Here is a 23448-nt window from a genome sequence, read left to right as displayed (position 1 = left end):
GCAAAGTTGCAAGGTTACCTGAGGTTAATCTCATCTGGAGAAGCTTTTTTTGTCTTCACACTTTTCGATTAGCTGCTATTTAAGGCAACTGCATGCAAGGTACTGCATAAGAAATATTCTGCACACAGATACTAGCAGAATGCAGCTACTGCAGACATCCAGCAGGAAGCCTCAGTTCTGCCTGCGCCTCAGAGATGGCAAAGAACAGTGGGTAAGAGATACAAACATTTTTATCTTTCAGGCAGGAAGCATAAAACAATAGAATAGTCAAAGGGAGAATGCACAAGACATATTTCAGCTTTTAAGATACCTCCCATTTCTGCATATCATTTCAGCCATTTTTCATGACCCAGGGATGCCAGTTATTATGTTCTCCCATGTATACAGCCAAAGCAGTGCAAGGGCAAGAGTTGCATATTACACACCAGCGAGCATTTGGCAAAAAAAGAGAGCCAGCAGGAGGCATCTCTCAGTGAGAGAGGGCTGTCTTCCCTGCCAGGCAGATTACACAGTTGAGACTCTGGTTTTCACCCAGTTGAGGACAAGGGGGATCTCCTGGCTGGCTGGACCAGCAGCAGCTGTGCCTGCAGGCACAGCTCACTCGGGCATTTCTGTCTGGCCCTGTCTAACCCTAACACTGTTAACATGTGAGAAAGAATGAACAGATATTCCTGAGGTGAACTCCTTAAAATAAACTTCCATATAAACAAAACTTTAAAACAACAACAACGACTCACTCTCTCTCCCATGTCCAGTAAAGCAGAAAAAACAAAGTGGGTGATCAGTTAGCTACTGTGTGCATAATTACTGTGTCTTAAATCAAAAATAATGAAGGAGGGAAACAACACTGACAGATATCATCCACTGGAACTAAAACAAATGAACTGCAAGGAGAAAACAGTACTGGGGTGCTTTGTCCAGAAGCACCTAAGATCAAGTAAATGTAGAAAGGGCAGAGAAATCAGGTCTCAAGCAATACAGGAATCCAAGGTTAAGGTAATTTGAGACCATTTGAATGCAAAGTAGTATCAAAAGGCAACCATTGCAGTCATTCTTCTTCTGATTTTAAAGAGACCATTGACTAATTGCAAGATTTCAAACTTCAAGATTTGAACTAAGAGTCTTAGGTTTTATGGTATTTGATTAATTTCCACGAAACTCCTCACAAACTAAGCAGAAAGTGCGTAAATCCAAGTTCAATGCCCATGACACTTTGCAAAAATGTATGCCTTCAAATATTCATGAGTTTGCAAATTTAAAATCAAAATAAATTTCTACACACTGCATGGAACTACTCACACCTATAGGTATAGGATTATATTCTACATACATGCAGCGTCACAGGACCAGAAGTTGCATGCAAGTAAAAATGCTTGGAAAAATGCCTCTGTATTCTAGTATCAAGGCCACCAATTTGAGTAATTTCTAGTTTTGGACCAGAAAGTGCCTACAATTCTGTGAGTGTCTGTCTTTCAGTTTCTAAAAGTTTTACCCTAAGGAAAGCTCAATAAACAGAGAATTCACTTACAATCCCAATGAGATATGGGCTGCTTGCATCTCCCAGCAAATGGCTCACCAAAATCTGCAGGGCAATAGCTGTAGACTGCCGTCTTGGGGTCACAACATACTGAAACAAAGAGAGAATGATTATTAGCAGTGTGAATCTCCTGAATGGCCAACTACTTATATAACATCCTAGAGAGATTAATATATTCATTTTTATATATTTCATATTCAAATATTGTTTACAAGTTTGGAAACAGAGAAATCATTCTGAGCAAAAGAGTACACCGGATGTTTTGTTGAGGAAAAAAACATTCAAGAAAGCAACACACAAGGGGGAATGTCAATAAAGTAGGAAAAACATGACTCTCCTGCCTCCGTTCATAGACTCACAGCAACTTGTACAGATTCACCTGGCCATGCAACTAACAGAAACCTCCAGCCAGTAACCCTTGCAGTCGTACTGATTTACTAACAAGGAGATTCAGCACTGACAGCCCCTGAGAAGAACCTCTTATGACACCGCGTCAGCAGGCATGGTCTAGACTGCTGGGGGGAAACTGGGGTACCTGGAACCTCAAGTAGCTGCCATGGCTATAAAGGATGTCAGCTGAGACCTTGCAGACCATGTGAAGACAGAGGGAGGGGACCCAACCTGGCAGACCAGAAGGTGGCTGATGGTGCTTTGATGACAGCTTTGATGGCAGAAGATTGCTGCTTGTAACTGGGTAGCACCTGAGATATAGCTAGTCTAGTAACAATACCTCAAAATTATTATGCCTTTGAGTGCACACCGTTTAAATAACAAGGTGGAAAAGAAGATGTGGCGCACATCCAGAACACGGCAAAGCATCACATAGATTAGAACGATTTTTTAAAATGAAATATAGTCATTTTGGGGTAATAAGGGCTTTATGTCTGTGCTACTGAAGATCAACTGTGCCTGAAGAAGTACAGTATGATTCTATATAATTTGTGTCTCTCTCTTTCAATAATACATTTACGCAAAAAGCATTCACAGTCAGAATGACACAGAAGCAATTTTAAACCTTCATACGTTTGTTTTCCAACCACTTGCTCATATCAGAGACAAAATGCTTAATATTCTCCCAGTCCTCTACTCCCCAACTTGATTTTTTTGGAGACTGATCTGAACATCACTTAGAGTGTCTCAAACACTAATTAATAGGTGACTGGTGTTCTACCAAGAGGCAAACTCAAGGTATATAACCTATATTGTGGCTCTGTCGCTACCTTCAAGGACACACTAACATGCATGGCAAGTTGGGTTTAGAAGAAAAAAAAGATCCTGCTCTCACATCTAACTTAGAGTTTTATTATCATTCTTTGTGTTTAAAGAGGCGTCAGATAAAAGATATTAGATTTAAAAATATTTACCTACCACTAAGATGTAGTTACATCACAGTAGCAACATTAATGCCACATCTTTAGGGTGAGTGGAACTGCATTAATGGACATTAAAACAGGTGGGTAAGGAATGTACATTGTCCCAAGACACCAAGGTTAATTACTCTTGTGACAATGAGAGCAAAAAATACTTCAGTGCCACATGCAGTCAGGACCTATACATACCAGTAAGTTACAGCATTTTAACTATACTGAGACTACAGATCCATAGCACAGATGCAGAAACAGGAAGGACAATAATCTATATTAATGTAATGGTTTGCATTCAGGGGTGGATTGACAGAGGATTCTGTAGCACGGCACTCCCTTCCCTTTTGCAGCCCCCCATCTGCAGGAGCTAGCATGACATACATTCTTGGTATGAAGATTGAAGCACATATAGAATCAAAACACCTAAAAACGTTATTTTTATAAAAACCCATTCATAGAATAATGCAAGATTTATATCTTCTAGTTTAAGTATCATGCCAAGCTTTTTTCCATTGCTATGGTTTTCATGTTGTATGTCTCTCTCTCACAAACCTACTACCATTTTCTCTCATGTTTGACAAGATGTATGTGCTGCAGAGTCTTTCCCTAAAACGCAGCTCTTCTGGGGTGAGCCAATTGGATAATTTTTCTCAACAAGGTCACCTATTTTCACTTGGTTTGTATGAACTCGGGTCTTCCTGAGGTGTCTAACTCTTTATCAAACTTGGTTGAAATCCATGGTTTCAACACTTAAAGAGAAAGCAGACACAGACTGCAGTAAGTCGTCTTAGGAAGTGAGGCTATGAATCCCATTTGGATTTAACAGAGCATTTGATCTAAAATGAGAAAGAAAATAGACAGATTCCCCCAACACAATTAGCAAAAATTATAGCCAACTTGGCTATCTATCCTCTTATCTCTGCCTAGTAAATCCTTCTTGTAGCCAGGGTTTTCTAAGCAGTAACACGCCTTACACCCTGCTGCAATGCCAGAAACACAGCAATGAGCAGTGATGTCCTTTTTTCTACAGCCAAATTGCCTCTGTTCAGAGAGGGAGTTTCTCAAGAGCTCATATAACTCATTCCATTCAGCGGGAGCCTTTTGGTCCTGCTTACCCCATATTGCAACCAGTTTCAGTAAAGAACCAGTCCACATTGGCAGTGCCCCTCTTAGCCAGAAATGGCCACAAACTTGGATACACAAATCACTCAACATCTTAAAACAGCATCTTTGCACCCAGTAACAGTACTCCATACAATGCAGTTTTATTAAAAGACACAACCTCCTTCCTTACCTTGTACACATACAGCTAGTTTGTATCCCTTTCCGTTCTTAGTCTCTCCAAAGCAGATATTTCTAACCATGGATGGAACATTTATTTTTCATTAGGAATACTTAGATAGAGTGCTTCAACAATAATAACTATTAAAACAGGGATGTCTTGGAGATCTCTTCAGAGTTACAGAAAACCACTTTAATGTCATGTTGCCATCACACTGCATCCAGTCCCCTGCCAGCGTAAGAACAGAGTCATGTGAGATTGGCTGATCTGAAAGCTGAAATCCTTGTCATCCATGGGAGGAAGGAACAGTCCAACAGCTCCTCCTCACTGTGGTCATGGCACACTTCGGCCTAGACTGAGGGCATGCAGTCTACCCAAGTTTTGTTTTCTCTCAGAACCTGCCTGGAGTACCAGCTGAGCATCTGCACTTGTACACAACAGGCTCTTGTACAGAAAGAGGGATAAAGAAACTACAGTAGAAAACTCTGAGCTTGGGAAGTAGACCTTGCTATGACAGACTGTACTAGACGGGAGACTGTCAGTTCTTGGCTCTCCAAGGATATCATGTCATCTGCCCTAGACTCAGATTTCTTTTCTTTTATTCATAATGACAGGCTGTTTGAGAAATACAAATCAAATATTGTTATGCAAATATTGTGGGCATTGCAGGCATGAGAAAAGATAAACGCACTTTCGCTCTCTCAGTACCCTGCACCACTTCCTTACCACATTGATTTAATATCTCATATCTGTAACTACAAGAGACAAATGGAACCAAGCTGTAACAAGAAAAATGGAAGAGAAAGATAGGACGTTTCCTGTAGTTACCAGGCTCATACAAACTCTGCCTGTACTATTATTCAGGTTCTTCTGCGCAATGGAAACCATATGCAAGAGCTCAGTGCACTGTAGGACTCACTAGGAAAAGAAGAAACCAAACACTCCCACACACAGGGACTTTGAAATAGCCATAGCATCCTGCCTGTCCACAGTGACTGCCCAGTTACCTACGCCATGTCGCCGATGCAGATGACATCCTACACACTGTTGTCTCCTAGGAGATCCCAGTCCAGATGCCTTGACAGATAAGCAGGGTGCCCCAAACAGATATAGTTTGCAAACTCTGTCGTGCTGTCTCTGGAGGTTTTAGAGATCCTCCTGCAGACTGTGTGACAGAGCTGTCAGCTAAAAAAGCAGATGGAACAGACAGGCTGGTAAACACTCCTATACCTCCCAAGGCTCCCATACTCCTATACCTCCCATACTTCCAAACAAAGATGGGGACATGTTGGTAGCCTTCCCAAACCCCGTATTAGCTTCCAGTTCCAGCATCTCCTGCACTTTTAGCTGCCAAAAACCTAAAAGACAGAGTCCCATTACCTCACAGATGGCAAACATATTTCATAAGGGACACTCCATGTACAGCCTCCCAGTAAGCCAGAGTATCGTAAGCAAGGCAGCTACAGCACTTCTCCACTTGCACATTATGACTGTAGTTGTACAGTAGATACCTTCATGTTTACAGCTGAATAAGGGGCACAAAGGTTGCTACATGCAATGCATCTTGATGTAGTAGCCACAAAGGAAGAAAGTCCTTATCATTCAGTCAGCATCTTCCTTTGTCTTCAGCTCCACAGGTCACAGGATAAATGAATTCCTAGCTACATTGTCTGGCTAGTAGTGGCATGTGGGAAGAAAGAAAAGTCATTTTCATGGCAAAATAAGAACATGCATTAGCAAATCCAGCCACATTATCAGAAATCCTACCAGTTCACACAGGAAACAATGCAAAAAGAGAAATTACTGTCATTATCTATGACACCCTTCAGTCAATGTAATAGCAGTAATACACTGAATCCATGGGTTTTCAGCAGGATGAAACAGAACTCCCAAATAAGATTGCCACTGAATGAGCAGACATCCACAAATTCAGCTGAATTCCATCATTTTTCTGATAAAACAATTAGTAACATTTAGAATTCAACAGATCCAACCCGAAGCACATTCATGATAATACACTGAATGTCTGCTCTTAGGGGGGACACGCCACTACAGAGCCCAGCTATGCCAAACTTTTCACCCTCCCACGTGTTGCCAATTGATGCAATATTGCTTGTACCTAAAAGCAAAAGATTCCAAAATAAATACAAATGAGGGATGTCAGTGACTCAGGAGACAAGAACTTCCTCCTCTTCTGGATTTACATGGATCCAGGATATGGCAGTGACGCTTCCGGTAGACTTCCTGCAGGCTGCAATATGATGCAGCATTCCCTAAGCAAGCTGAGACCTGAGTGATTGAACTGAATGAACGCACTGCTCCTTGCAGACTTTGCAGTTTGGGTTCAGAAAGGAACTGAAGGAAAGAGCTGACAGTAATCACCTGCCTTACTTTCCCCATCGTATATCAACAGTATCTAACTCAAGTGATGTCACCTTCCTCTCTAACAATGACAGAGGAGAGAATTAAAATGCAGAGGTAGGAGTTCAAAGAAAAGTAAATTGAGAAACTTTAAAAAAAAATCCTTCAGTGTGCCTCAACTAATGTAAAAAGAATACTAATTGTAATAGTACTTGGTTCTGTTGCAAAAACCCAGTAATTTCAAAATAAACTGAAGTAGAAGCTAATAAAAAATTTCATTTTGAACTAGTAATAGTTTTTCTGCACCTGTTCACTGCTTCAAGGCTACAGCTCTTGTCTCATAGGATAATTGTTTCTGACCATTCTTTGAGAGTCAAAGAAGAAACAAAACCTCTTGCTGCTGGCTGAGGTTTTAAGCAGCAGCCAATTCACTAATGCTAACTGCAATTTTTTTTTAATTAAAATTCCAGAGTGCAGAAAACTGACATGTAGAGAGCAGTACCATGAAAGAGTAACTTGAGGACATAATGTAATATTCAATATCAACAGTGCTTTCTTGAAGAACCATGAAATATAAGTTGTTTCATTCCTTTACCTCGATCAGAATGTAAAGAAAGATTCTTCAAGCTATAAAGTGTGAGGATAAACAGGCTCATGTCAACACGGCAAGGTCAAGTCAGTGGAAGGAGAGTTCTACAGTGCTTCACAGCGAGTCCCTTTTGTCACTAGACGGTGCTCAGCATTTGGCTATATACTTTCACATCCTTTTACACGGAAGACTGTAATAGAGATACTTCTATCTCTGCTCAGCTTTCCTACCACTCGTTTTTAGTTAGCTCTTAGGAATACCAAGCAAGTTGTATATCTGAGCAACTAAGACCATAGTGACAGCAACCTCAGTTTCCTGTGGTAGCAAGCAATGATGACAGCCTTGTAGGCAACTGTGTTCCACCTGAGCCACAGGCTGCAAGTTTTCTTTACTGTGCTAGACTCTGGTGACAGGTTATTGTGCATCACTGCCTGTTCTGCTACGTATTAATGCATTCACTGTGGTTCTTATATGAAAGATTTATTATGATAGTGGAGTTTGCAGCAGCAATCTGCAAATAGACTTGAGCTCCCTTAGAATGCAAAATGGAAGACGCTCACATGACTCTTGCTTAGGCTTTCTTCAGCTACTGGTTTTCCATCATTAGCCTGGTGCGAAAGAGTCAGAGATTTCTGTTCTGCTTTGCCCTTACCTTTTTGTGTCTTCTCTCAGTTGTCATGATAGCTTTACACAATTTCCTTACTTTGCCTTCTGTCAGTACCAACTGCATCAGCATTTTGCCCGTGCCACACTTGTCTCAACACTCTCTGTCTCTCAGGTAGCATCCTGCTTGAAATGTTCGGGTTACAGTCACACCCACCGTTCTGCAACACAGTGATCCCACAGAAGACGACTCTTCAAAGTAGGATGTCTGGGTCTCATTTGTGATACAGTACTCTACTCGTTGTAGAAAAGGATAGTGCCAATTTAAATGCTTTGTCTCATGCCCACAGGTATAAGGGTAGCAACAAAAGGATTGTCAATCATTTTAATAGCTCTGGCTTTGGTACTCAAATCAGCTTTCTGCAGTCTGATTACTAGATATGAACAAGTTAGTCCATTTCCTTGCTTATTTGACTGATAAACTATATTCAGCTTGTTCATACTATGGATTTCAAAAAAAGAAAAGTCATATAAACTACTTCGTAAGACTGTGATGATCTGCATAGTTCAGTGATAGTAACAACAATATCTGTCCCATGTTTTACACAGACACTGATTAGTGACTGTGGAGCTACAGCATAAACCAAAGGTCACCAAATTTTTCCTTTGAGTAAAAACTCAAGTACATTAAAAAATGAGTAACCCTAAAAGCCTTTGCAATGATAAAAAGAACTAGCTGCTCATTGATACCTAGACGAACTGTGCCACAAGATGTGTGATTTTCACATCACTCCTTTCTAAAGTTACTGATGACAGAATTCAAATGAAATAAAGCACTGCTATTCTTTGGGCTTGTGGTGTCAGTCGTGGAATCCCCAAGAGTCTCATAAGCATCGCTGCTTGCCTAACGCTTTGGCAGTGTAGCACCACTTACAAATTTGACTTGCAAGTGCTGGAATTTATCTGCCCTGTATTCTGGAATAAGGGAACTTGCTAATAGTTCACTGAATGATGAATTGTAACGGATTCCCTAACTTTAGTTCACAGAATATTGACTTTCCCTCATTTGGATCATCTTTTCAAACCTTTGGAGCACAAATAGAAAATCTCTGATTACAGACAGAAAGTGACTCTCTTTCTGGTGCAGACCATTTTCTGGCAGACATCCAACAACACAGAGCTGTAAGAAAATCCAAACTAGTGTGTGTACCAGCAGCACTAGATAGTTCCACTCGCATGAGTTTCATCCAAATCAATACATCTCCTTTCTGGGCTTACAGTGAGCTCAGACTGCTGCACCACCACACCTATATTGTTACTGGCATCTTTGCACAGCTGCACATTGTGCCATGTGATTACATCCCTAACGTTAGCAGGGTACCAATAAGGGTATTCTTAGTAAGAGTTCATTCATCTCTTCCTAGAAGGCAGAGGTCCCTCTGGCCACCAAGACGCAGGCTTATGAACAATATTATGTTGAGAAAAGCTGAAAAGCTGGAAATAAGGAAATAGTTTCACAAGCACTTACCAACAGTATGTCTGTCACAACAGCCCAGTTGACAGATAAAAACAGTTCTCCAAATGCAATAAAAATCTGCAAAAAAAAAAAAAAAAGCAGTGACTATACACACTGCATTCATCTTCTTTATTGTGAAGATGAAGGCAGGTTCACTGACTATGCTTATCTATGTAAGAGTTGTACATACCCATCTACTTATAAATTGAACATCTCTGTCTATGCTTACAAACACTAACTTCATCTTAAAAGGGGGGAAAGGAACCAGAGAAGGTATGTGGGTTGCTTTGTGTCACAAATCCTCAGCAGAAGAGCCAAAATAGGAAACATATACCACCCTCCCAAATAAACTGTAATGAACTGCTGAACCCAAGATGAGGAAAGCAAGAGCCTGTGAAGAGAAACATGCGGCACAGGTTTAAAAAGTGCTCAGAGATTCCCTTTGCTCGGGTTTCCAAATGAAACCAATAGAATACCTCTGTGCCAGTACAAGTACTCTTAAAGGCTGCTTCAGAGAGATAACTTCCAAAATGAAATGGACTCCGAGAGACAGGCAGCCTCAAAGCCTTGGTGCCCTGTGGGAATTCCCTAATTCATCACAGATGGAGACCCAGCCATCAGGAAAAGGGGTAGGGCCCCCAACAGTTCTTACAGCTGTGGCCTTAGAAAAGATTAACCCTTTCAGCCAGCCCTGGACATAGATTTGAGCAGGCTGTTCAGACTAATCGATACTTGAGGAAAGCATTAAAGCTATGCTATTAAGCTGGAGCAGTTCTAGAAGGCAGAATCTATTTAGTGACACAGGCCAAAAAGTCAGATGGCACCTAGGAAATAAAATCCATTATAACAACAGGTGCCAGCATCTTGTTCGGTAAGGTCTTGGTCAAGAGGTGGTATCTGGTTGATGAAAACGCAGTCGTAAGAAAGGCAGGGTGGCCAACTATGAGATGTTTTCAGAGGGGCAGCTTACGCTCTCCTAAGAAGAACCAGACCTATTATACGTCTTCCTATGATACCCCTACCTCCTCTGTGTTTCTTGCCTGTACTGTTCATGTGTTTTCTTCTCCAAACCAGTCTGGAGAAAAAGTTCCTTGAAGTACAGAGATATTTAGTATAGATCTTTATCCAGAAATCTTTTCCTTCAAAATGCTTTATATAGGTTTTCTAATTTGCAGCTACATCTATTCCTCCATACATAATTACTTTTCTTTACGTTTTGTATCAAATATCACTCATTTCCCGTACTCCTTGACTATGTCTTAGCTCTTGGATTTATGCATCCCACTATCAAAGTCTTTCCACTGATATGACCTTGGCAGACCTTGCCCTTGCCAGAGACAGAATGCAATCGTTCTTCTCCAATTCCATGACTGTTGCAGTAACAATCTATAGACTACAGAAACGATGCTGCATGCCAGTCTTAGCTGGAAAGCAAGTGACACACTTTTGTTAGAGAACTTTGGGCCAAACACAAAATGAAATGTGTTTGTTAACATGGGTAGCAATATCACACAGTTCAGCTTTTTGCCAAGCCACCTGGCAATAAGGACTAACAATGTCAAATCTTGCAGCCACCAGAAAATATTAGCCCTTCGTCACCTTATTTCAAGTTAATACTCTGAACTCTCTTGGAAGATCCAAATTCATCAAGGACCTTCCTTTCTTTTTTTTCCCCCTGGTTCCATACAAATAAACTTTAAATGTGCTATTGCTTAACTTAGAATTGCAGCCAGTCAAAGCAGTACTCACAGAGGAATTATAGGCAAATGCGGAAGTGCAGTTGCATCCTGCTATACAGCGACAATGGCATGAACTTATGTAGATTCTGTCAGTTGTGCCGTAGCTAGCAAGAGATAGTGCAGGTTAAAGTGAAACAGGAAGGAGACAAAGAACAAAGAGATTTATTTAAATCCTGGCAGATACTTTAGATATAACAAGATGCAAATACAACAGTTAGAGCGGAAGGTTCTGAAGGCTTCCAAACTGTTCCTAGATATCATCTATGGAATAGATGACTACCTGCCTTTATACATCAAACGAGAGATTGGTCTATCTCCCTTATAGGAATCTTGTGATGTTTAGCACTTTTAAAGTGTTGTTTCCAGTTTTCCTTTCTCTTCATGCTTTTCCCAAGTTATTTAGTCTCTACAAGCCCCTAAGAACAAAAGCATGTCACGCCTAGTGCAAGAAAAGAAAGTAAAATTCATCTTTAGGAAATAAGTTATGCTCTCAACCTAGAGTTCAACGGAATAGGAATTAATGAAAAAATATCCATGATAAGAAAATGTGATATACAATGGCTAAGGCCTCATACTCCGGAGAGTAATTATTTCATACAGAATTGTGTTAACATTAGAGACAGAACTTCGTTAGCTTTTTGTTTCTTTCCTAAGGTCTTGTGTGGATTGCAGTTGTAGGGTCACCAGAAAAATTTAACCCAGTTTTGGAAGGTAATAAATCATTCTACAGATTGTATCAAGGTATTCTGTCTAAAACTAATATCAATTTTACACTTTCTCATACAGAATAAATGCAATATGGTTGAATAGCTGGCATACTCAGCCATCCAACTGCAAAACAACTGCAATCAATAAAGAGAAGAGAGTTGTATGTTCTTTTCTTCAAAACAGGTGGAGATATCCTGGAAGTACTGTACTTGGCAAGGGAGAAGGGCTGAGGTTGGCAGGAAAACAATAGAGCAATGCTCTATTTAAAGTGTATCCTTCTGTTCCTATCATCTCTCAGTATTTCTCAGACTGTCTCAAGTTCTTGTTTTAAATGAATACAGAAAACGGTTCCATTGTATTTGTGCAATCATGTTTGTGGCATGTCCATTCTAATCTAAGTGCACCTAGAAAAGAGTGAAACATTGTATTTTAGTGCTGTCACCTTCTCCAGGATCCCCAACTTTTCTAACAGACAACACTTAAAGTTGGTCTCCAAAGGATACAACCAGAATAATGTCCCAAATTTTAAGGGGATTTTGCTTTGTAGATGACTGTTTACATTCATACCTAAAGCTAATATGAAGAGAATTAGATTGTAATCAATGTCAGTGCCAAACACTCATTCTGCTTTTAAACAGTCACATGCCTCAACAAAAAAGGAGGGAATCGGTATGGCTGGACCATATGTGATCAACGATTTCTGTCTTTTCAGAATGAACCACACCAGGCAGGTGTATCAGAGACAAGAGCTGCAGAATGCCTCCTTCAAAGGCAAGTTGCAGGGCAAGACTGCATCCTGATACAGCATTACCATCACAGATAAGTCTGTTTAAATCTAAGTTACCGCTACACCAAATATTGTCCAAGGTTCCCAGTCACGGGGTTCAGTCATGACTTTCCAGCGCACGTGCTGCACTGCAGAGAGCACACATCTTTCGTCTTGTTTTGGAGACAGGAACAGATTTAGACAGAGCCTCCTCTGAGATGACAAAGCCAGGTAATATTTCTCTGTCTTTTCAAAGGTAGTCTTTGAAATCAAGAACTGGGTGTCCAGAAAGAGAAGAGAAATCTCATTACGTTTCAGTTCACCTACCCCAATAGAGACCTTGGAAGTCCAGCCATATTTCCATGTTAACTTGAGAATTCTTGTGCTTTGAAACACTTCTTCCAGCTTTGGCCATAACTGATTAAACCTGTCTTGTTCCCTTTCATTATCCATTCAAGACAGTGGAAAGCATACAGAAACTACTGTAATGGCACGCTGATGCACGTATGCTTTTTTGCTTCAGCAGCTTCCGCACTGTCAAGCGATGAAGACAGGTTTGCTAATGTCAGTGTGCCTGAGCAGACAGTGACTGGGAAGCCAGTTTCCTCCTAGTGTCCTACACAAATGGAAGATTTGTTTCAGTGGGATCTTCAAATGAGATGCACCAGCTGGCGCGCCACTCCAGTTCTCACACCAGTATGACTAGTGTCAGGCCTTGTTTGGAAAGGAAGGAGAGGCACGGCTGGTGCCAGAGAAGGCAATAGTTAAACAGCTGTAGTGGTAAAGGTATTAGAAGAATCAGGTGCTTAGATTACATACAATTTATTACCACTGCACATTGCTGACATTATATGTTGGAATACCTGAATCAAGCACATCAAACAAACGACAAAATGGCAAAGCCTCTGGTTAAAAGACCAACTGGTCTGCCCATGGGAAGAAACTTAAGGAACACAGTTATCCATATCCCAGGTCAGAATTTCCTTCCAGATAACACACTGCTTGAAAACAGAATGCTGTTTGCAAGGAGAGAAACATTTTAAACAAATTTCTTTTTATCAGTCCTAATAAAAGGTATATTTTGGTAATTGAAAACCAATATGTAGATTCACTCATCTAACACAGACTGCCAAATGAAACTGTATTTCTCCACCTTTAATGACAAAAAAAGAACTGAAGAACATACTCAGAGCGGAACTATGTGGGAACCTGAGAAGCAGAAAAAGAAAATGGCTAATTCTTTTGGCACTCAGATCTCCACTCCTGAATCTAAAAATAATCTTCAATTTCACATTTTGCTTTGTGTACACACACTCAGACATGCAAATCCATTTGTTTTTTCCCTTGGTGTAAAGGCGTTTTTCCACAGGAATACACATTCCTGAGGAGTCAGAAGGAAAGCCTCTTTGAATAAATGTTATTCTTAGAAGCAAAAAAACTGCAAAAGTACCCTTTTGCAGAGAACTGTTGATTACTGTAATTAACTTTACTTGGATCCTCTTATTTATGATAATCATGGTAATTGTGGCTATGGAGTCACAGGAAAAAAGCTTGGAGTCTTTCCCTAGCTGTTACCAGATTATAGTTAAAATAAGGTTTGCATTCAGTTCCCTCTCACAGGGATTTTTTGGAACTATTTGTCATTCCTAGTAAGTTTCTGTTTTTCCCTTTACTGAGAACAGAATTTAAGCGATTTATACTTCAGTTTGCATTGCCAAAAGCTTGACTTTGAAGATCAGCTAGTGATTTGGGGCTTTGAGCGTGATAGCTAAATTATTCTTAGCAAGAACTGTGTGTATTGTACAGTCACAAGTACACCAATCTTTAAGTATTCAGAGAGCAAAAATAAATAAGAATACTAAATTAGTCACATCATAGCATTAAAAATTAACATACGATTGAGACTTACCTTTAACTACATTTCTGGATAAGGGACACACTAGCTTCACGCAGCTAACTACATAGGCTGACTATTCTCTTCTTTAGTGTGGGCAGACTCTGTCAGTCCTGAGGCCCAATTTATAATGCTCTGCCTGCCTGCCCTTTTTACTGGACCAAGTAATGCACAACGTGGTTCTCACAGGACAGACTGCAGGTGTGGGCAGTATTAGAGCAACGTGCATAGTGCTTAGCTGGCAGGCCACCTTGTCGCAAGTCACTGAAACCTCTTAATGGTCTAGAAGATTGCAGAGAATTCTGCAAAAGCCACCCCTCGCCTCCTCTCCCCTTCCCTTTCTCCCCAGGATCCCAGAAGACATTTTGCTAACGATAGACAGATTGGCACTTACAAAGGTGGAAAGGATGTTCGTCTGGGCCACCATCAGAGCTATGTAGAGGCACAGAGCAGAAATGAACATGCTTGTGGCACAGATCAGAGGATCAGCTTTATTGTTTATCTTCCTTAATCTTCTTGCAGCTTCTGCCCCAGCAATAACACCCAAGATTCCCGTCCCAATGGTGATGCCTCCAAATATTAGGCTGGTGACAAAGCAAAGGATTCATTTGAGCCTAGTAAGACCATACTGTGGGGAAAAAAAATGGTGTTAGCTTATACCTTTAGTTTCAGAGCAATTTTAATGGGGAACTTGAATTTTATTCCACTTGATCTAACCCTCCCACTCCTTCTAAATGGATTTAATCTATTTAACCTATGCCTCTGCAACTGAGGCTCTGTCCTGTGGAGCAGATATTTTCCCATTTACAGAGCAGGTGTTACGCACCCAGGCTCAAGGAGGACTCTTCTCAGTATGACCTGGCTTGGACATGCAGTGATTTAGAGGAGACACAGTCGTCTTGGTTACCCTGTGAACCAGTCTACTCAGTCATCCCTAAAACACAGATGGAATAACTCTGTATCACAATCTGCTGTCTTGGAAGAGATCCTATCACGTGGAATTATATACATCTAAATTATAACCCTCTAGTTAGCACAGCTGAGATGAGTCACTTCTCTGACTATGGGAAACATCTACCACTTCCCAAAAGAGTTCAAAGAATACTGAATAGTTAACTAGTGGGAGGTCCATGTAGTATTTTCTGGACGCAGAATTTCAAATGCCACTCAGCTTTGTGTGTCTGCAAATGCAAATGTGTTCTCCAGGAATGACAAGTTCATGTTTTAAAAGTATGTGTTTGAATAGCTTAGAAGATTCAGCTTCCAAAGGGAATTCCATATATGCTTTTCTCTCTGTCCCAAATGAGATCCTAATGACAAAGCAAGTCTCTTGCAACGAGACCAGTGGTGCCACTGATTGTTTAATGCATCATAAGTCTCCTGAGGCAAATGAGGACAGGAGCATTGTGTTCTGAGCACAAGTGCTTCTAAATATTTCAGAGTGCTACTTGGTAAGTTCTGTACATTTTCCTAAGCTTTCTCTGACTGCAAAGCAAAGTAACCAGCTAGGATATGATCTATTCCTTTAAACTACCGTGCATCTACTTTTAAATTTCTTTCTGGCTGATTAGGAAGAACTCAATAATTCTACAAGAAAAAAAAAGTATTGCTATACAAGATAACAAACTTTAAGCACATTTGTAGTCTCCCTGTAAGTTCTTCAGGATTCTGATCCATCATTGACTATAGCTTGATAGTGACAATATAGATTGTCACTAGGCAGAATAACTATCTTAGAGATTTGTCTGGGAGAGGCAAGTTCCGAGGTGACATTAGTTGATCGAAGCATTCACGGAATTGTGTTTAGAAGACTCACGTGTTATAAACTGCAGTTGAAATAAACCTACAGCTGGACGAAAAGGGAACAGCCAAAACGAAATCCAAGCACAGTTCAATTGACAGGGAGTAGGAAAGTACAGAAGCCTAGTCCTGGGGAAAGGCTCCTATGGGATTTTTTAGGGTCTGAGAATGCTCGCTTATGTCTGATCTGTTCAAAAGTGTCTGCAGAAAGACCTGAATAAAAACTTCATACTGCCTGTTTATCTACCTTGAAAGGATTGAGACCTGAGACAGCTGTGGTGCCATTTGAATTTGTGTTTCCAGGGAGTCTAAGTGACTCAGCCCTGATCCTTAAACAAAGCCTGCAACTGCTGAACAGCCAGAGGGGAAAACGTCCTTAAAGTATCCCTGGGCAGGTCTGGGAATGTGCAGCTCAGTTCTTCCAGCACCATCAGCTACAGGTCTGACATAGTTGTTTATATTATGTTTCTTTACATCCCCCTGGAATAACAGTCTAAATCCAGCCTTATGCTGCTTCTGGCACTAGCTTATGCTAAGGTTATTTTTAAAGCATCCTGTAAGAAGCAGTACATGAGGTTAAACTATCAGGTGCTCCATTTTACTTCCCTGAAGACCATGTCTGCTCTAGCAACACTACTGTGGAATAATAATTCAGAAGGTGGATTAGAAAACAAAACATAGGCTAACACCTTCACCTTAATAAAAGAAGTATTTAAACTGTATCTGTTAACATACAGCCAAACAGTTTAAAATGTTCAGCTTCCCTTCTCTGCCTACCCTGAGCCAGACTCCTGAGTTCACTCCCTTCCTCAGCATTACTCACTATTAAGTAACGTGCCACTGGGGCATCCATGAAGGACAGCTGCATTTCCCACTGAAGTACTTGTGGATGACTGTTCAATCCACCTGGTTACCCTACAACTCGGAAACCGCTTTTGAGTTGATTCGCTTATTCCATTGCAGAAAAGCAAAAGAACCCCATTACTAGAGGACACACTCAAGGTATGATTACTGCTTTTCCCTTTAATTGTCTTTACCTGGAAAGACAATGTAGTAAGCAATTAGTTCTTGGAAATCCATCATGAAGGCAGAGGCTGAAACCAGATTTGGGATACCTCCAGAAGAAAGGTAGGGAGGACGCCACTGATAGGGAGTCACTACACAGAAGAGAAGTGTCCCGGTGCTCACTGTTATTGAGGGTAGCCATGAAGACTCAAGAGGAACACCAAATACATTTTTCTATTTTGGATAACACATTGTAAGGAAAAAAATTCTCTTCCTACCTGGGGAAGCGATCTCCAAAATGTTGTATTATGATTACTTAAAAGTCCTTTCCCGTTGTAAATTCCCCTTGCCCATCCAACATTTGATACTTATTCATGAATCTTTATTGCTCTGGACAGTCTCTGTAAGCGGAGCTCTGCTGGCAGTTATTCACAAGACCAAATTATCCTGTTTTGATGTAATGATATGATACTAGATCAAATTCATCAAGCTTGCTTTATGCTGGGAGTCACAATGACCTGGCCAACGCAGCAGGAGTTTTTAAAACTAGACTAAGAAGATAATAGGAAAGTTACCAAAACACAGGATCTAAACATACTTAAATGGGTATTTAAGTAGCTTGGGGGTGCACAGTTGATTGTCAACTGAAGTCTCCTTGCTAAAGCTGCTCCTTTTTTCCTGTAAGTGTTCCTGTTACTGCTTCTTTCCACTTTACTTAAATAGGGCTGGCAGCATCTTTCCAGTTAACCGAGTGATTATAAACAAACAAACAAATAGGAGTGTCTCAGCATACCTGGAAGCAATTTAGTCTAGCATTCACACCCAATTGCCTTCACAAGAAGAGTTCACAGTCACATCCTACCTTCCGCCTTCGGAAACAAACTGTGATTTAGCACTGTGCAGTGTTTCCAAGTGTGTTTCTACAGTCGTGCGCACCTCACCTGTTAGATGAATCGCATGATTCTTGGAGGCATGGTGATACAATGCCCTGGACAACCTGAGCCCTGTAAAGAAACAGCGGTACCCACATTCCCAGGGCTCCAGTAACGAAGGCCATGGCAGTCAGACCCAGTGAGGACCAGACAAAACTCCAGCTGAAAGTCAAAAGAAAGAAATGAGAGCTATTAGAAGGAATGGAGTGTGAGGAAAAAGGGAAAGCCTACCTGCAATACCCAGGATTTCAAGCAATAATAGAACAATTCATTCAGATATCTTATAATCAAAATGCACTCCCTTGAAGATATGAACTTTGATGAGGCTTTATCTATGAACTTCAACAGTAAAGTACTAATTAGAGCCAAGAGTGTGACCTACTGATTTCATGTTAAAACCTAGTCCTGGGACTGGGATTTGCAGATTTCATTGCCAACTTCTGCTAAAACAATTGCTGTGAAAATTTTGATAGCAGAAACTACAATGATAGAAAGTGGGCAAGAATTTAATGGCTTAGTAGCTACATGAAACTGTTCTATATGCAAGTCTAAATGCCTTAGGATGGTTTTAAGTTGTTTGTGCAACCAGTATAAATGAGAGTAACATCTGGGTCTTCCAAACAGTTAAGATGCAGCGGCTGAAGCACTTCTTAACTCTACCTGAGTAAGTAAAAATAGAGTCTCAGTCTGCACAGTGAGTTTTCAGACAAAAGGAGAAGCATTTTTAAAAACTGTCCAAATCTCGTCTCCTTCCTGCCCTATTCTAGGAGAAAATTAACTTTTTACTGGTCTCTTTCTAGTTAATAGTTTAGGAGAAAGTCCCCTTTGAGGTCAATAGGGAGGTATGACATCTTAAGACTAAATAAAAGTGCTGCAAATGACCAGGTGACCACCAGACTAGAGGATTTGTTATGATATGAAGCTAATTCTTCATCTTCTAAAGATAAAGGGCTCTTGGACTTGAACCACCTGGTTTTTGGCAGTATGTCCTTATGCTTTGGAAATCAATTGCTAAAGGAAAAGAAAATTAAAACCTATTTTTACAACACCACTGGAGGTGTAAGGAACATCTCTGTAGGAAAGCACCTTTGACAACAGTCTAGTTGGTGAAATGTCAGAAAGGTTCATTTTTGATTAAGGAAGTTCATTTTTTATTCACTTCAGGCTGTACTGCCTGCAAATTGTGATCCAACAAACTGGATCTCTAATGTACTTGCTGTTCTGGATGCAAACAGGATGCAGATTTAATTGTCAATTAGAAAACACTGGATCCTCTAGAAGGACACTCCAAAGACAGACAAGGTCCCGGGAAAGCAAGTCTTTAAGCGGAAAGCGTTCGGGGGTCCCCGGGGCCGCAGCCCGCAGCGCGGGCGGTGCAGGGCCGGCTCTGGCGCGGGTGCGCAGCGGCACCTGCCGTTCTCACACCGCATCCCACCCCTCGCCCTGCCCCTGCGAGGGCTTCACGGGCTGCGGGGAGTGGGAGACCCGCTGCAATCAGCGCTCTCCTTCGTCCCGCAAGTCAGCTGGTGTCGGCTTTAATTTGTGTGTGGTTAAAAGGAAGAGGTCATCTGCCAGCCAAGGTTAGCTGGTCAAAACACATATTTACTTTGTAAACTATACTGGGGTCCTACAGATTCTTGTATCAGAGGCACAGCAGGCTCACAAATACCATATAAATCCTGCCTGAGACATGCTGAGCCAACCTTCCTCAGGCATTAAGACTTACAGATAAAGTTACACCTGCAAAACATGCACTTTCACCAATCTCTACGTGTTAAAGCAAGAGGGAAGGGGGAACTTGGTAGAAAGTAGAGTTGGATTTAAATAGGAGCACACTGCCATCATAGCTTTGCCTCCTTCCCCCTCCTCAAAATGGGAGGATAGCAGAAGCAAAGAAATTTTTGATCTCTCGTGTAGCACTCCTTAAAAGAGTGGAAGAAAGATTTTTGTTAATGGTGTTTCAATCATCTTGTATACAGCATGTGATAGAAAGGAGCTGAGCAGGATTTGATGGCCTATTTCTAATAATGGAATGGTCGTTCCTCAATGGAGGGACCCTTTGTTGCTAAAATCACTTACTTCTTGGCAAGTGATATGACATCTTGACACCAAGTAGTCTTGGCAGTTCTGTGTACACCTGGTTTCTCAGCTGCTACCCGTATTGTGCCGGAGATGCTCAGTGCTCTGTGTGCTGCTGTCCTTCTCTTGGTCCTGTGAGGGACCAGTAGAATCAGAAGAACCAGTGCTAGGCCTCCCATGCAAGGAGTTATCTGTAGACACAAGGCTGGTTAGATCAAGGATACCTTTTTTCTTACAGTGAAAATTCCACAACAATTCATAGAATCATAGAATCATAGAATCATTAAGGTTGGAAAAGACCTCTAAGATCATCGAGTCCAACCGTCAACCCAACACCACCATGCCCACTACACCATGTCAACTTCAGTGTTAGAATTACATATCGGAGAATTGCAGATATGTTCAGAAATAGATGTCACTTGCTGTTTGTAGGTCACATTGGTAAAGAAGAAGAGGGACTTTGGTCATTTATGATGACTTTGGAGGAAAGATGATAGATCCTCCCTCCCCATCATACAGATACATGATCACTCCCTCTGATTTTGGAGAAAAACCTATGAAGAAAGAAAACTGTACTATAGTACTCTGGCCACAAATCCAAGAATCACTGATGCAGTCATCCGTGTTATCTGAGTAACGTCAGACTGTTATTCCAGTAAACATTCTTCCCCACTCATCCTGTACTTGCTAGTTAATTTTATACATAAGTTAGGAGGATCTGACAAAGTACTTCCAAAGCACTAGGTGTTCAGTATGGAGAGACATCACGATGACCAGAACAGCAGAGGTTTTTTTCTTGAAACCCTCAAATAATAGAAGTTGTTCCCAACAGCATTTCAGAAAACAACCTCTCTCCATTTTCCTGAAGAATTATTCTGGTGCTACCAGTATAATGATCATTTTACCTTCAGTTTCCTCTGTTTGAGGAGGTCTTGGTGCACTGACAACCATTCCGAGTGTGTTCCTCAGGTAAGAGGAACATCAGCACCTGCCCTGGCTGCTGTACAATTTCACCTATGCCTGCTTTCATTCTGCAAGAGCCAGGCATAAATCTTCCACTTGTCCTGCAGGAGGAGTTCTCTTAAACACCAAGTTCACGAGCAGTCAGACAGTAGAAAGTCCTTCCACTGCTCACCGCTTTTAACGCAATGAACATAAGTAACACAAACCCCAGTGATGATTCTGATTTTACAGTGAATGGCGCAGCCCTATGAGTGACAGTGAGTAACTCACCCTGAATGCCCAGTGCCAGTCACCTGTGACATCTGCCATGCTGGCTGCTAGGACATAACCAAGACCACTGTAAGCAACAGAAAGGAATAATCAGTAGGCACCAATGAATTCTTGCTGGCTGAAACGACACGTCTTGCCAGCTAAGGAGAGCACAGAGAAGTATTCTGTCATAATTTTCAAAACAGATAAACAGAAACAACCCTCATGGTCTATGCTAGTCTACTTGCCAGCCAGTATTAAAAAGAGAGTCTAACCTCCTCAGAGCAGACTTGAGATGGTGGCAATAATGTCCCAGATTCCCCTTGGAATACATATTCTGTAGAATGACACTGCAAACCCAGATCAGACAGCTCCTAAAGCAGTTTATTATTTACTCTTTTCTGTGCTAGCCATATGAATTAAGCCCTGCAGGAATTCCTTTAGTTTTAATCTGCCTTTTGGGCTGAGCCTTGGCTGCCTGCTCTAGTAAAGAGTATGCCTCCAAACCACTTAAAAAGCCCTTCTCCACCTCTTCTTCAGACACAATGTCGATTTAACTAAAAGAGGAGAGGGAAGTGCCAATTCTTCCTCGCGAGACATTTAATGAAGGGTTCCTGAAAAATTTGTCGAGTAAACAAGTATCTGAAAGCTTTTGTCTTCCAAAACCCAGAAATAAATTACCTACCCCATGCACATATTTCTTTTAGAATTGATTCAATATTTTATTCAAAGCCTACTGGTTTTCAGAGTTTAGATTCTCCCTAAAAAATGTTGGGGGAAAAAAGCAAATTTTTCTTCAAGGTAAATACAGAAATAAGCCTAACCAGCTCTATTTAAATATGCTAAGCAAGTGACAAATTGTTTTGCTAGAGCCAATGCAGATATACATCAAAATATGTCTAATCAAGGCTCAGGGTGTATTAAATTGCAGGCGTGGTCAGACAGAATTTCAAAAGACAGGTCAGTTACTAGCAAGAAAACCAACCTTCCTACTGGAATGAAGATATAGAAGATAGATAACATTGTGGTCCTTTTTCCTTCCTCAAACAGGTCTGCAATGATGGTAGGTGCTATTGTGGAATAACTGGCCGTGCCAATGCCAACTAGTCCTCGTGAAAGAAAGAATATCCAGTAATACTGCAGGCAAAAGACATATTATAGTCCAAAAAAGCCCATGCAAGAAAGAAAGCTTACTATTAAAGAGGTGCATTTTAGTGGATCAAATGTAGCAGAGGAAATAAAAGTTCCACTGCCTTTTGCATGTCTCTATTCCCTCCACTCACACCTGCTTCCCTCACATCCCACTGCTGTGCTTTCTACTTTCTGCACAGAAGTGACTTCTTAGAGTGACACCCAGAGGGAATTACAGGATAGGGTCGATAGACCACAAGCTTGCCAAACAAGCTGCTGCACTGTAAGGTCGTAATCAACAAATGTTCAGGACAAAAATAAGATCCCATCAATTGCAACAGTAATGTGTGGGTTCTCCATTGCCTAGGCTGGACTCCACCATCCCATAAAGCATTCCTGCAGCAAGTCCATTTAGTCCAGGCTTGGGGAGCAAGTGCTCACTGATAGCTCTTCCAAACGTGATCAGAGAAGGACTCTATCAACTCCTGCAAGATGTATGCAGATTATTTTCATAGTACCCTCTAAAAAAGCAACGTACCAATTCACTGATGAATGAACTGCCTAATGTTACGCCAGACCAGAAGAAAATAGCACCTCCAAGGATGATTTTCCTATTGTACCGGTCACCGAGGTATCCAAAGATGGGGGCAGCCAGCATGTAACACAAGATGAAGACTGGAAATCCAAGAAAGAGCAAAGACAATATTGGTCAAATTATTTTTATTGTACGTACTCCGCACCCCTCAGACAAACTCAGGTTATTTTTAGGGCAGAGGTGAAAGGCAGGCTGAGTTTGTAGAACTAGTAGGTAGACTGATATTTAGAAAAAGAGAAATGCAGATTCAAGAAACCCTATACAAAAATAAAATGTGTGAATTGAATTGCTCAAGTTCTGTATTTCTTGAGAAATTCCTTCATCTTTTGTGATTC

At 41.0% G+C, this 23448-nt stretch overlaps 1 protein-coding gene across 1 annotated transcript in view; it reads right to left on the bottom strand.

Annotated features, from left to right (window-relative positions):
- Positions 1-23448, bottom strand: part of LOC142090686 (protein spinster homolog 3-like) — a 47322-nt gene that overhangs the window by 3222 nt on the left and 20652 nt on the right. The window contains exons 7-14 of the mRNA XM_075168985.1: positions 23057-23193; positions 22373-22524; positions 21409-21475; positions 20176-20366; positions 18106-18258; positions 14754-14943; positions 9265-9330; positions 1529-1627 (exon numbers count right to left, since the gene is read on the bottom strand). Coding sequence (XP_075025086.1) covers positions 1529-1627; positions 9265-9330; positions 14754-14943; positions 18106-18258; positions 20176-20366; positions 21409-21475; positions 22373-22524; positions 23057-23193 — 1055 coding nt within the window. The remainder of the gene's footprint in view (positions 1-1528; positions 1628-9264; positions 9331-14753; positions 14944-18105; positions 18259-20175; positions 20367-21408; positions 21476-22372; positions 22525-23056; positions 23194-23448) is intronic.

Source organism: Calonectris borealis, chromosome 19 (assembly GCF_964195595.1).
Source record: "Calonectris borealis chromosome 19, bCalBor7.hap1.2, whole genome shotgun sequence".
NCBI lineage: Eukaryota > Metazoa > Chordata > Aves > Procellariiformes > Procellariidae > Calonectris > Calonectris borealis.
The sequence above is the reverse complement of the archived record's forward strand: the minus strand, read 5'-3'. Positions and strand labels throughout refer to the sequence as shown.